This window comes from Nymphaea colorata, chromosome 2 (genome assembly GCF_008831285.2).
Source record: "Nymphaea colorata isolate Beijing-Zhang1983 chromosome 2, ASM883128v2, whole genome shotgun sequence".
Taxonomy (NCBI): domain Eukaryota; kingdom Viridiplantae; phylum Streptophyta; class Magnoliopsida; order Nymphaeales; family Nymphaeaceae; genus Nymphaea; species Nymphaea colorata.
In genome coordinates this window covers 19368013-19381495 of record NC_045139.1, presented here as the reverse complement: position 1 = coordinate 19381495, position 13483 = coordinate 19368013, and the positions used below count along the sequence as shown (strand labels likewise).

Sequence of the window (13483 nt, the reverse complement as noted above, 5' to 3'; positions counted from 1 at the left end):
ATGTGCGAAACATGCGGTGGTTATACGCCGGCTTCGGCGAGAAAGGAAATGAATAGCGCTCGATGAATTAAGTTGGGGTCCATTTGTTTTGCGCAAAAGCGATAAGAGTGAAAATTTCTTAGGAAAATGGCAAGATTTCCCAGCATTCAGGGCCCACAATGCTGGTAGGAGGACAAAGATCAAGGAAATCATGTTCACATGGAAGAAGTGTGACTTGGAAATCACATGAAGAAAGGAAAACTGGCCCCACACCTCTCACATGCAACCCCTTTTTTTTTCCTCTTTTCCCATTTGGCATGGTCTCTGTTTGGGAAAAGAAACCACTAAAGTCTACACTTTTCTGCCAGATCTATACAGGTTATCTTAAAATAATTCGATTTTGATGTGCATTGGTAACTTGTTCCTTGAGCTTCGTCATGTTTAAGGCAAAAGCATTTATGTTTTAAGTTGATTTGAGAAAATAACTCAGTGGGTTTGGGGCAGTACCCAGGTGGTCGTGAGTTCAAATCCCATTTCAAGCTCTTAAAAAAGGAGGACATCTAATTCAACAAGTACATATTTTAATACCTAAAGTTTATTAATAGTCATAAATAATGTTTCGGAGTTTTAAGCGGCGAAGTTTTCTCGGGTATAATACTACGAGCTTGAAAAAAAAAGGAAAAAGATGGAAAAAATGTGGTAAGTTTATGTAGTTGAAAATGCAACCTTAAGTATGGATTGAATGTTTTGCAGCCAAATGACTAAAATGCCCTTTAAGTGAGAAAACAGAGAGCAAGAAAAAAAGAAATCCTTGTAAGGACAAAGTTGGAAACGGACAATAATTTTGAGAGAAACAACAAATACTCCTCACAAGAGTTGAATCCCTTGTGGTTAACTTAATGAGGTAGAAATTTTAATTCTTTGTAAATTATTCGAAAATATTGTTTGCTTTTATTAAAAAGTAAAAATCGAGCCATTATTCCCCAAATTAGATAATACAATACAATCTGTTCCTCTATAATCTGCTTTTATGGCAAAATAATTCACCTCCAATGGGATAATACGACAGTTGCTGTCAAGTATCTCTTTTAGCTTGTATTTCTTAATAAAGAAAATTCCTCCAAAAGCAATACCACTTAAGGCCATATTTGTTTAGATGAAATATTAGATATGATCTAAGACAGAGCCAGAATCCTTTTTTTTTTTAGTAAAAGCTGAATAGTATTTTCAAAATTTGTGAAGCCGAACAATATTTTTCTGAATTTTTACATATGCCAAGTTAACAAATTTAAAAAAAATATAAACATTTTTCTTTTTCAAAATATGAGAGGAGGCCATGGCCCCGCCTTTAGGTAAGGCGATTTGATATCAACTGTGGATCTTAAATCCCAAGATCTGATGTCGGGTGCTTTTTTGACCTTAGATCCTAAGTTTTTGCTTGAAAGTAGAACCCAAAAGGCAGACTTTTTCTCTAACAACATGAGATAAGAAGTCTTCCTATTTGATTGCAAGATGACAAATAAGTGATTTTCACCTAGTTAATAGATTCTTGCCACTTTTTTTCAAAGTTATTAAATGCCCCTTGGCTGTGTTTGGAGTCTTAGATCTTGTCTCCCCGGTTGATCCGACATTCCTTTTATGTTGGACTTGAAAATGAATAATGGATTTTATAGTAAGAACGCCCTCAAACAATAACTAAGGGTGGGCATCGGGCCTGAACTAGGCCACCAATCCATGGGGCCAATTAAAAAAAGGCTAGGCTCGCCTAGGTTGGGTCAACTCGACCCGGCTTTTGCATGAACCCAACTTCATCTAGCGTTGACCTTGACCGGGTTGATAACCGACCCTCCCAGCCCAGCCGTCGATTTTGGATGCTTTGAAAGCCGTTCATCCCCGAGATGAACGATGCCCGACGAACCGAACCATTTCTAGATAAATGGGCGGAAGCAGATTTGAGATCATCAAAATCAACGGCTGCAAAGGAGCATGTACGCAAAATTCTAGGGGAGGTGAGCCGCACCCAATGAGATCTCTTTAAGTGCTTGGCCAACAGATTCGGCAAATAAAACCACCCATAGAAACGACTAAACAAAGCCTGGGATCACGATCCACCCCGCACCGCCCCCACCTAAAACCGGATAAAAGATTTGGGATATTTACAGATAATTTCCAAAAAAGACCTCCTGCTTTCCATTTTTTTTCATGATAGTCTATCTTTTTTTCTCCATCATTCATCAACCGTCAGATAGAAGGTTGAGCTTAGTTACCCAAGAAAAAAAAAAAATATTTTAAAAAATTACTTTAAAACATTTTTAGTCGGTTTCTTTATTTGACTTCCCAGCCGATTCAGCAGAATCGGTCATAAATTCATTCTTTTATTTTATAACCAGCAGACGCGACAAAAGTTGGCCTTTCATTTAATAATTGTCGGTGACGAGTTGAGCTTATATTAAAAATATGCACAAGTATAGGTCCTCCTTCCCAGAAATAAGGGTTAGAAGGTGGGCTTGGGTGGAAGTTTCCTAACAGGAGAGACATGGAAGGAGCCCTAATGAGGTTGCCGCCAAGCAACTTTATTTTCCACTGTGGGCCCCACACCATTCCAACGTTCCATAATAATACGTGAAAATCTGACCGTTAACAAAGTAACTCGGATGGCCCGCCAGGTTCGCCTTGGAAATTATCAACGGTCTAGATCGGCAACTGACGGGATACGGTCGTATGGCATGCCCCACGCTGCCTCATGCACTCGAAAAGAGGAACAGTCACGAGCTTCTGCATCCAGGGCCGCACGGATCCTTATCACAAATTGAAATCACTAAAATATGATTCTGTATGAGATTATAATTAACAGCCTTATTGTCAGTCACCTTTATAGAACATCTTACAGAAAAACTGTGTCATAATCAATTCATAATTCATCTTATATGAAATTATAAGCTACCAAATTGGTAACTTTAGAAAGATCGCACTTCTGTTGGTATAACCTGCCAGAGCCTTCTTCATTGCTTGCTTACCAGGAAAGGCCAGAAGGGCCTTGCAGTATCCAAATGAAGACGGCAACTCTAGTGTTTTAGAGCGCACAGTCACAATTTTGGGACCTTTTTTGGCAAACAATCAATCGAACCAAGGAATCTTTAAGAAAGAGGAAGAAGAAGAAAAGATCACAAAATTTCGGTATTTCTGGAGAAACCTTTCAATATGTACATATTTCTGCGCTTCTTTACAATACCAAAAAGGGGAAAGCAGAAAGAGAACAGGTTCTGCAATAGGGAACGTAATATAAAGCAAGCCCCTAGGAGATGCATCTCAGCGATTGCATCGACGCAGTGGAGTCCATGGCTCCCGCGTCGTGGAAGCCATGGTGGTCCGTCTCCAACCCGTAGTCCATCAGTGGCCTGTGCTCCAAGTCATCGTCATGGTCATAGACGAACTCAGGGATCTTAATCTCGCTCTTCCTCATGTTCTCCCACAGGAACTCCAGGCGATTTATGTACTTGAACTTCCCATACAACCTTCAGAAACCATTCAAAAACAAAAATCAATACAACCACCAATCATCAACAACCAAGAAAAAAGGAAGAACACTCCATAAACGGCGATGCAGCAGCTATCAACAAAATCGAATTATATTTGCAAGTAAAATCAAATCAGATTGTTGTGATATTTTCCCGAAAAGAGAGAAATCTGGTCTGACCAAACTTTGAAAAGGTCATAAGCTTTTTGGGGCATCAATATCAAGAGATGAGCAGCAGAGGAACATGGGGGTCTTCCGTTTACCAAATAATGGCTCGATCTTGACGAGGTTTAGGCAAAAAGGAACACAGTTAAAGCGATAAAAGATATCTGTGGCGCCAATGATCTTACCCTCCGCTGAACAGGAAGCGGCCGAAGGTGGCGAAGAAGAGGCGAGACTGAAGCCCCGGATGGACGAAGTAGACGGCGCCGAGGTTCTCCCTGATGGCCGCCGGAATCTCCTCGTAGATCCACCGGAGAGCGGAGATCCCAGGGAAGTTCTCGTTCCTCTGCACGAGGGAATGCAGGTAGACCAAGCAGAAGGGCTGCTTCTGCTCCAGATGGGGGTACACATGCTCCTCCAAATACCTCTTCAACTGCTCGGGACTCATCATCCGAGCTAAAAAAACACACAACCAAACATACCCAATAGCCAAATCTCAAAAACCATTCACCAGCCAAAAAACCCAGGGGGGAAGAAAACAGAAGCCAGAATTTCTGCAGAATACATTACCTGGGAAATACTTTCCTATGACGAGAAGTATCTTTCTACCCTGCTTGTCTCTCCCTTGAAGCCTGAACACATGCTTCAACCTCGAAGAAATATCCATGGCCCCTTACCAGCAGAACAAGTAAACACGAAGAAGGAGAAACTGTCAAAAAGAGAAGAGGGTGGAACGTGAAAAGGCAAGAAAGGGAACGGGGGCGTTTTATAGGGAAAGGGGGAGGTGGGGTCTAAAAGAGAAACGCTTATCCGTTCACGAGGGGGAGGAGCCGACGAAGAAGAAGAAGGAAGAAAGAATATAGAGCATATTCGAAGGAATCTGCAAAGGGTGAATGCATCAGAGCGAGGGGAAGCGAGCGGGAAGCGACACATGGATCGCTCGGCCCATTGGTCCAAGCGGACCGCCTCCGCTGTCCGTCCGCTCTCTCGCTTCTAAACGCTTGCGAATCTGGGAGTGGCGAAGGCAGGAAGTCGCTGGAGAGCCGTCACCGCTTACCACCAAACCTTCCTTCTCGCCGAGTCCCAACCCCTTCCTACCCTTCCTGCGTGACGCGTTATGAACTGCGAAATATTCTTTTATGATAATACTTTTTATCCGTTAGATGTATATATGAATATATAAAACAGATTGCAGGCAAATTTAAATATAAAAGATTTTAGCAAAATATGTATGTACCTTTTTTTACTTTACCATGCGTTTTTGTACAAAATTCTACACATACTAATCTATAAAATAACGTTATTTAGTCGAACATCTTTTTTCTTAGGAATGATAAAACTCCTTTTAAAAAGAGCAAATTTTCTGATTTATTTGCTAGGTTAAAGAGACTAAAGAAGACCATTTTGGATGCATTTGATAGTTTCGAGTGACTGGAAGGAAAATCTCACCATTGGATGTGAATTAAAAGCCTTCCTTTTCAGTTTGGGAAGGATGTAATTAAAGTGATAGATTTGGATGAAATTGTAAGAATTGTTGTTTTTTTGACATGATGTATAATTTCCTTTTAGGGTTCCAACTTGAAACCTGATTGAGAAAAAAGATAATAAAACGAAATTTTAAATAACCACGGATAAATTTATAATATTTACAAATTATAAATAACTAATAATAGGTTTGAAAATAATTAGCCAATACACTCTTCATGAATGAAAAACCTTAACATATGTTATTCTTGTTCATAAATTCAAAAAAGGCAAAACTTACTTCCTAAAGTCGATGTCCACCAAACTCCAAAGCAACGTTCAAACACGAAAAGTAAAAGGAGCTCCAAAATTTCCTTTCGCCATTTATATGCTGGTAAGAATCCACCAAGAAACCAGCTTCCGGGTTGACCGTTGAGAAAAAGGACACCCGGCATTTGAACCAATGTTCTCAGAACCGTATCGTCGTCTGCCGATATGCATCGTATCGGTCTTTTGCTGGAAGGGTGCAGGCCTTAAAAATCCTACATTTTCCCATTTTAAAACAATTTCAGTACATTTAAAGCTATTTTAAAATGCAAAAATGTAAAATATAAGGCCGATACAAGCCAATATGTGCTAAGCTGATACCTGTATCGGTAAGCAAACCAACAAGGCGTACCGATACCGACAAACATTGACTGGAACAATAATAAACATTGACTGGAACAGTAATTCAGCGGTCAATTTTTCCAACATGGATCAGCTCTTTCCTTGGTTGTATTCAATGTTCAACGGCTATGTGGATGAAGACGCCGATTGCCAATACCAGCTTCAAGCAGCGGCCGTAAAGTTTCCAGCGACGGCGCACATGATTTTCCTCTTCTCTTATCAATGCAAATTTAAGAATTGATCGTTGAAATAAAATGTTTGATATTCATAGGATATGAAATTCATGGATTCATTCATCGTTTCATTCAGCGTTGAAATAAAATGTTAGATATTCCTAAGATATATCAGATTCATGGATTTGAGAACGAATTCCCCTTCATCCGATCTTAAATCCATGCTACTTATCTTTCAAAACACGTTTAGCTTGGGGTATAAGATCTAAAGGTATCAAACTCAACCTAAAGTAATCGATTGGTAGCACTGGGCATCAGTAGAAGTCAGGTTCGGCCCAGTCATAACATGTGTCCGGTCGACTTGTGGGCCTGAGCGCTCTACTAATAATGAATTATATATATATATATATATATATATATATATATATATATATATATATTTAATTATCATACATAATTGTATGATATATATGTATGAATGCACCAGGTTGCCTACTCAATGAGAAAATTATACTTATTTATATATTAAAAAAATATATTTGTATGATAATTGTGTATATATATATATATATATATATATATATAGGGAGGGAGGGAGAGAAAGAGAGAGATCTGAGACCTCTCAAACAGGGGTTTTCATAACTCCGGATTTAAGACCCCTGAATCTTAAATTAGAGGTTTCCAAACCTCCGGGAAACATGGGCTCAACGGTGACGGTGTTAGACCTGAAGAGACTAACCAAAGTTCTTATTATAGGTGTTTGAATGGCTCCTGTACAGCGCAGACTCCTGTTCTTGGACAAGGAATTTATCTAACAAATAGAACTTGCAGATAGCTATAAACGGGCTAATATCCGAGTAGTCATCGGCAGTGGTGGCGTCACGCTGAGACGTCATTCAGACGTACATGTCGACACTGGTGGTGTTGCACATGCAACACTGAGTTACCCGACCCCGATTTGAACAGAGTTGAGGAGAAACATTTGAGGTGTAACTTGGTCAGATTATCCAACACAACCCAATTGATTTATGTAGCTTATACGTTTTTTAGTGTAAATGTCTATTCCTGATTTGACTAATTTGGACAAGATTTGAGCTATATTTTCCTGGTCTTATATACCCTGAAATGGAGTCCGAAACCAACTAGCTGTTTATCTGTGGAGAAGCAGGAAGTGCCTCATCTGTTTCATTTCTACCTGTATCGTTCATAGGAGGCTAATCCCACAGTCCGAGTGAACGCCGAAGCCTCGGGGTGATACCCTGCAATGCTTTAACTTAAATATTGGTGCATTCCTTCTGCAGTATCTGCATTCTGCAGTGACGCCGTGAGAGTTCGAAACGGAGACTGGACGCCTGCCAGCCCCCGTCCAGTCCATTGCACCAATCCCTTTGGGGATCACTGCTACCTGTATTATTACGCTTCCTACACTAGAATATGGCTTTTGTACAGTACACGCAGTAACAAGAATGGCAAAGCATCGAAAATTTGGATTCATGAACGAGCTTCATCAATTGTTGTCAAATGACTGGAGACGGCAACCGGAACTGTACACCAAAATAATTAAATATTTACTTGCTCAGTTTTGTGTCTGTGCTTCGTTGGTGGCTTCAGGTAGGAATCCTGATGCTTCTGCAAGTTCTGATAATTCTAGTTCTCCGCTTAGGACCTAAGATACGATGCAGCTACATGATCAGGATTTATGATTTTACTTCTGTTCAAATGAGCTGAAGAAAGACTGATTACCTGGCCATTTATAATCCAGGTTGGGAATCCTTCTATATCAGCTTCTTGACATGCCTTGGCAGGTTTTACTCCCTTTCGGTACCCATCTGGAAAGCACTCAATGTAGTTCAGCATCTTTGCAGCTTCTTTCCCGAACATCTGCAGAATCAGGAAAGTAGAAAGACGTTACATCGCAACAGCTTTCACATTCCATTTTTGTTAGCTGTTACAGCTCAATGACAATCATCAGCTAGTTCAGTTCTCATACAAGCATCTAACCCCACAAGTTCTTGGGCATTTGAATCGATAGACATGTATATAAAAATCATCCATTTGTCCTTCATTTATAGTGACGTTTCTTTTCAAATACAATAGTCCTGTAACTAATGAATTTGACATGTGTAAGCACAGAAACGGAGTATCATTTAGATCTGCTGCACAAAGAATGTGATAGGATAAATGTGAAGCAGTTGTTCAGGTTATATTCCCCAGTTCACCAGATGTAAGTGACAAAAGATGATAAGAAATTACAAAAATTTGGTCAGCTTTGGTGGCAACATCTACTATCTAAATTCAAAATTTCGTTTCCACTGATAGAGTAATTCGTGCTTACTTAAAGAAATATATAGTCCTGTTTGACTGTGAAATGATCAAGTACATGATTTCAGGACTAAGCATGTTTGCAAAATATGGACGAAAATTAGGCAGTTACGTTGTCCATCCAAAAAAATTGCAGCTATGTGAATAACTGATAACTTAGCAATGAATTTACAATTTGGTCGAGACTACTGCAGTTAACCTTTCCATCAACAATGGCAGTAAAAGCACCTTGTACAGAGAAGCATGCATGATGCAACAATTACAAATTTAGATGCCCAAACTGAGCTTAAGGGTCAAGATTTAATTCAACGTTCTGTTTCAATTGTTCTTCCCAATTCTCGTCAAATGGAAAGCAGGCTAGCAGCATGTTGCTTGCAGGTGTCAGAGAAACAAGAGTTACTGAAGAAGTCAAACCCAACCTATGTCACACAAAATTTGACTCGAGCATGCATAGCCTGAATCATGATGACACAGTTCTTGGACACAGCAACGCTCTTAACCCACATGGTCTAACACTTCGTCAGTAAATCAGATAGTTCCTTACGATCTACTTCGTCAGTAAATCAGATAGTTCCTTACGATCTTAATTGCTTTTTCGTGCCCATATTTGGTTTCTTTCCTTAATGTTACAAACGTCACCATCTAATTTCATATCTGATGCTTTCAATGATGATGGATTTAGAACTATTCATAAATTTGCATGTGACATGGTATTCCTACTTTATACAAAAATACATCCCAGTCCTATCATGCAACTGAACTACATCCATATGACATTGGGTGTGGGTGATATAGGCTGCCTACGTGCTAAACATGCTTCCAAGTGTAAAAAAGTCAGCCCAAAAAAATGAACATCAAAATTCAAACTTTATGACAAACATTGCTCACGTACAGAAAGCAGATGGCATCAATGGTTCTTCGCATCAAAATCAAGGGCTTTCTGTGAAATCTGAAAAATAACTGAATAAGCAAGTTCACTTTTGCAGCAATGTTCGCAGATATGAGGATACCTCTTTTTGTTCCAAACAATGGGAACACCAAAACGCTCCATACATTTTTGCTCCAATAGCCTTCAAATGCTTTGCTAGAGAAATTGCTTCTGGACTTGACTGATTCGTAATTTCAGGTTCAAATAGCTGCAAATTAATCTCTGATGACCTGATCAAAAAGGTGTAAAGGCAACATTTTGTAAGTGCATATGTAGACAGGCAGGGAAGTCAGTAAGCTTTTCACATAAAGTTGCACACTGCAAGGAAATCAAGAGACCAACTTCCACAGATAACAGATATGAGATGGGTGCTTTTCTGGAGAACCATACAAGGAAAACAATCAAGAAGTGGGAAACCTGACCATTGTCTTGATGGTCATATTTCTCAGAAAGACAACTTATGGTTGAATGCTCTTTTGTATCACAGAACTCACTTGATTATTTGTTTTGACAACTTTATTCGTCTATAAACTATTGGATGTAGGCCTGTAGCTAATACTTGCAAATCTTTCTTTTGCTAGTAGTTGTATCAACCTTGGTGACTTTACCTTTTATTCCTTGAAGATCTTCGCAAGATGATAAAGAAGGCCAGAGAGCCAGAAGAACAAACGAATTCCCAGGATCAATTTCTTTGAGAGTGAAATTTTGTTCTTGATTTTTTCTTGCTGTTTTTCTTCATTCTTGGGGGCATTTTTTTTTTATCCTCTGTGATTTTTTTGGCTTAAGGTGCAGCAAGGAATGTGTTTTTCAACCTTATAAGTTATAATAAACCCATTTTCAGTTTTGATTAAATCCAATTGTATCTGATTTTCAGTTTTTAATTAGATACAATTATAATTGGTTTCTTGGTGTTTTTCATCCACTCTATTTACACCCAAGAAAACCCACTTGGTGTCTATATCTGAATTGATTGTATGGTCCAGTTTATGCCATACATAAGGCCCAGATAAATAAAAAGGACTATACCATGATATTAGACATATCTCGCTTGGAAGATCCTATCCCATAATTAAGGCACGTACAGAATAAAAATAACTACAAAAAGACAGGCTGATGGAACACTCAACGGATTCATGGTTTTTTAATGGTCCAAAGTTAATGCATCCCAATGCTGTCCAACTACTCATATAGCTACATCCAATTGGAAGAAGAGGAACCATTCTTTTCCATGCTCTTCACTCCCAGACAATGGAGGCCCACTCATTGTCATGATGCTAGATACAAGATGCCCTCAGACATCCAGATATAAATGAGAGAAAAAATCTTGATAACAAGCAATAGTATAGTAAAAGGAAAGCACTTCCTTTCCGACCGAGTCATGTGCTTGAACATGCCCTATCCTTCAAAATCCAATGCGTCAACTTTTCTTTTTAACAAGCTGCAAATTAACTTTAAGACACACACTGTCTGTTTTGATCATTTTTAGTTCAATTGCTTCTCTAAAGGGATCATTATCAAGTTAGAACAAATTAAAGCATTTGGATTTAATGCCACCAGCGCATGATTTAAATAAATTTAGTTGCTAGTTGGCTTGTAGAACTGCAAACGTTCAAGGCATCATCAAGTCAAAGGTTGATAATCAGCTTTCTTCCTCGAATTAGCATCATGTTTTATTTTTACACTATGAAGTAATTGCCACTTGGTCCATTTAAAAGTATTCATGCTTTTGGTCTTCAGAAGGAATATATAATGCATCACTTAGCCCCACTACACCAGTAATTTATTGAAACACCGATCTTCAATGAACTAAAATCAAACCAAAAGCCTATTGAAAAGACAGAATAGAAAAAGAAATTAACCAAGAAATTGCTTTCCGTATAGAAGTATACCCTGTTAGTTCAGAGCTAACGCCACTGTATGAAGCACTTACAGCGGCAATCACTAAGCCAGCTACAGATAGTTGCAGCCCAGCAGTCTTCTGCAGCTCTTGAAACTTGAATTCCTCAAAGTGAAACCATGATCAGGTGATGATAAAAATGATTGTATTTCTGGAAGAAAAACTGTTAGTTACCCACCTTCATATTAATAAATAGCAAGCTGAAACTCAAGAATGCAGAGAACAGACAGTATGAACATGACATTCCGGAAAACTTTGTGCTTAGAATGTATAAGAAATAAGAACTAGCGGCTGCCATTGATGTGGCACTCCCAAGTAGAACTAATTGCGCACTTGCTTCGCCTAATGCAAACAGAGAACCTTTTCTCGCCAATTGCAAACCCAATAATGCAACCAATCCATATGCTATCATTCCAAATGCTGGAAGAGGAACACCTGAAAGTGGAAAACAAACAACAGCTTTCATGCCAAACTTCTATCGATCAATGTATGGCAACTTCATGATAAAACAACCAAAAATTAAAGTTGAAACCCACCAAATGATGAGAAGGAACTACTTCCAGCAACCTAGGATCAAAATTGTCAAAAGAGAAACTTCGTATCTTACAAACTACCAATTTTTCCGACACACTGACTTGGTATTAGAGATAATTCTAAAGATCATAAGTTGCCTACAGCAAATCTGGTGATTGAAGATCGAATACACTAATCCAATGGACGCCTTTCTAAAATCTCGACCCTTCCTAATACCTCGTCTACTAATGAAAACGGAAAGATTTTAACAAAAGAAGCCACGATAATTCTGCCAGCAATGATATTGGAAATTCAATATTTTGTAATTATCATGATAATGGAAATGAAATAGAGCGTGTAACAGTTTGTAACGAGATAGAGCACAATATAAACTCCTCTCGAGATCATGGTTCAGTAATGAAAATCCAATCCCCCTTCCCGTGGATGTAGGCAGTCATCTCTGCCGAACCACGTTATCTCTGCGTTCTTTTTCATTGTGCTTGTTGTTAATACCTGGAAAAACAATAGCTTCTTTGTGTAATTCGGCGCAATCAAACAGCTAAAATCGCGAGTACCCCGTAAAAAATCAAGACATCAAAATTGAAAAAAAAAAAAGGATGGGGAAAAGCACAAATTAGGCCTACCAAATACGGATCCATACTCGCTGTTGAGAACCGTAGAACAGCTACCACCACCAATGGGACAGAAGGCATCAGAACCGGTGACCTTCAGGTACGTCAAGTAGCTCGTCTCCACAAAACCCACGGCCCCAATTGCCGCGGACCACCCGTAGGAAGAAGAAGAAGAAGAAGAAGGAGAAGGAGGAGAAGAAAATGTCGATGATGGTTGTGAAGAAATATCCTTCTTCTCGATGGGATCGGCATCGGAACCACCGTTGTCGGAAGATGGGAGGCAGGAGCGTATGGTGGTCGTCACCAACAACCTCTACAACCGAAACCAAGGACTCATTTTCAATCTCTCTCTCTATCTCTGTGTGTGTGTGTGTGACACAGCCAACGAAAGGAAGTACCTGGTGGGTTGGGCGAGCAGAATGGTAAGGACAATGGTGGCGGTGATGGTGGTTGCGGCTGAAACTGAAGCTGCCGATGGTGGTGGGGGAGATGGGGATGATAGTGAAGCTGGGAAGGACGCTGCTACGGGGTAGCAGAGACGGAGCCAGGTTCATGGCTGACGGATGGATCCGGGCCGCCATGAAAGCGATCACTCACTCATCATTGGCTCTTCACGTTATCCCCAGAGAATCTGCGCCCGAAGAGACTTCTGCGTCACAGCCCATGTTACCACGGCGGGCAACCAATGGGTTGGACCATGCCCACAACGCCCAACCCATTACAACCGGACCGTGTCAAGTCCAGGCCTTATTGATTCATGTAAACAAAAGGAGGTGTTCAGCAACAGTGATTGTATATTATATATTTCAATGTTTTAGGTAGATACATGAAACGCATGCTTACTGCAATCAAACAACTCCCAAATCTCCCAAGGACAGTCGGTCGGTCGGCCGCTTGTGATCTATAGTTGCTTTTGTCACATGATCAGAGGCCTTATTGATTCTCTTCTTGGGGTATTTTACTAGAAGCAAGATAAGATAAACAAGAAACATGAAATTGAATTATTTTACGCCATGAGGAAACATTGTACTTAGAACATGAGACTTTACACTCTCAAAAGCAAAAAGATACTATGCAACATATAATCATAAACGAGTCAAATGCGAAATCCAAATTGTGTATAAGGTTTAAAAGATATTGAATAAATGTTATAAACCTGACAGATGGCAAAAGTCCTCCAACACTTTCTTAAAATCTTTTGCCTCTTTATTGCTTCCTTCACCGTTC

The 13483-nt window shown here is 39.6% G+C and overlaps 2 protein-coding genes across 3 annotated transcripts; both read right to left on the bottom strand.

Moving 5' to 3' along the window:
- Positions 1-3130: 3130 nt before the first annotated feature.
- Positions 3131-4763, bottom strand: LOC116248100 (uncharacterized). Its single transcript, XM_031620704.2, has 3 exons — positions 4229-4763; positions 3847-4114; positions 3131-3494 (listed from the first exon to the last, which is right to left on the bottom strand). The coding sequence occupies exons 1-3, from the start codon at positions 4323-4325 to the stop codon at positions 3275-3277; spliced, it is 585 nt and encodes a 194-aa protein (XP_031476564.1). The 5' UTR covers positions 4326-4763; the 3' UTR covers positions 3131-3274.
- A 687-nt stretch (positions 4764-5450) lies between these two features.
- Positions 5451-12987, bottom strand: LOC116248099 (thiol-disulfide oxidoreductase LTO1). 2 transcript variants are annotated; one of them, XM_031620703.2, is made up of 8 exons: positions 12655-12987; positions 12269-12569; positions 11290-11546; positions 11104-11207; positions 9297-9444; positions 7708-7845; positions 7537-7630; positions 5451-5664 (listed from the first exon to the last, which is right to left on the bottom strand). In XM_031620703.2, the coding sequence occupies exons 1-7, from the start codon at positions 12835-12837 to the stop codon at positions 7541-7543; spliced, it is 1221 nt and encodes a 406-aa protein (XP_031476563.1). In that variant the 5' UTR covers positions 12838-12987; the 3' UTR covers positions 5451-5664; positions 7537-7540. The 2 variants fall into 2 exon arrangements, with proteins under 2 accessions (XP_031476563.1, XP_031476562.1); XM_031620702.2 differs by lacking the exon at positions 5451-5664 and having other exon boundaries at positions 7428-7630; positions 12655-12986.
- Positions 12988-13483: the final 496 nt, after the last annotated feature.

Coding starts and splice junctions, on each gene's coding strand:
- LOC116248100 (XM_031620704.2), bottom strand. CDS start 4,325: ATGGATATTTCTTCGAGGTTGAAGCATGTGTTCAGGCTTCAAGGGAGA. Junction 4,115..4,228: donor CATAGGAAAGTATTTCCCAG/GTAATGTATTCT, acceptor GTGTTTTTTTAG/CTCGGATGATGAGTCCCGAG. Junction 3,495..3,846: donor CGCTTCCTGTTCAGCGGAGG/GTAAGATCATTG, acceptor TGGTTTCTGAAG/GTTGTATGGGAAGTTCAAGT.
- LOC116248099 (XM_031620703.2), bottom strand. CDS start 12,837: ATGGCGGCCCGGATCCATCCGTCAGCCATGAACCTGGCTCCGTCTCTG. Junction 11,547..12,268: donor CGAGTATGGATCCGTATTTG/GTAGGCCTAATT, acceptor TTCCACTTTCAG/GTGTTCCTCTTCCAGCATTT. Junction 7,631..7,707: donor CCTGGATTATAAATGGCCAG/GTAATCAGTCTT, acceptor ATCGTATCTTAG/GTCCTAAGCGGAGAACTAGA.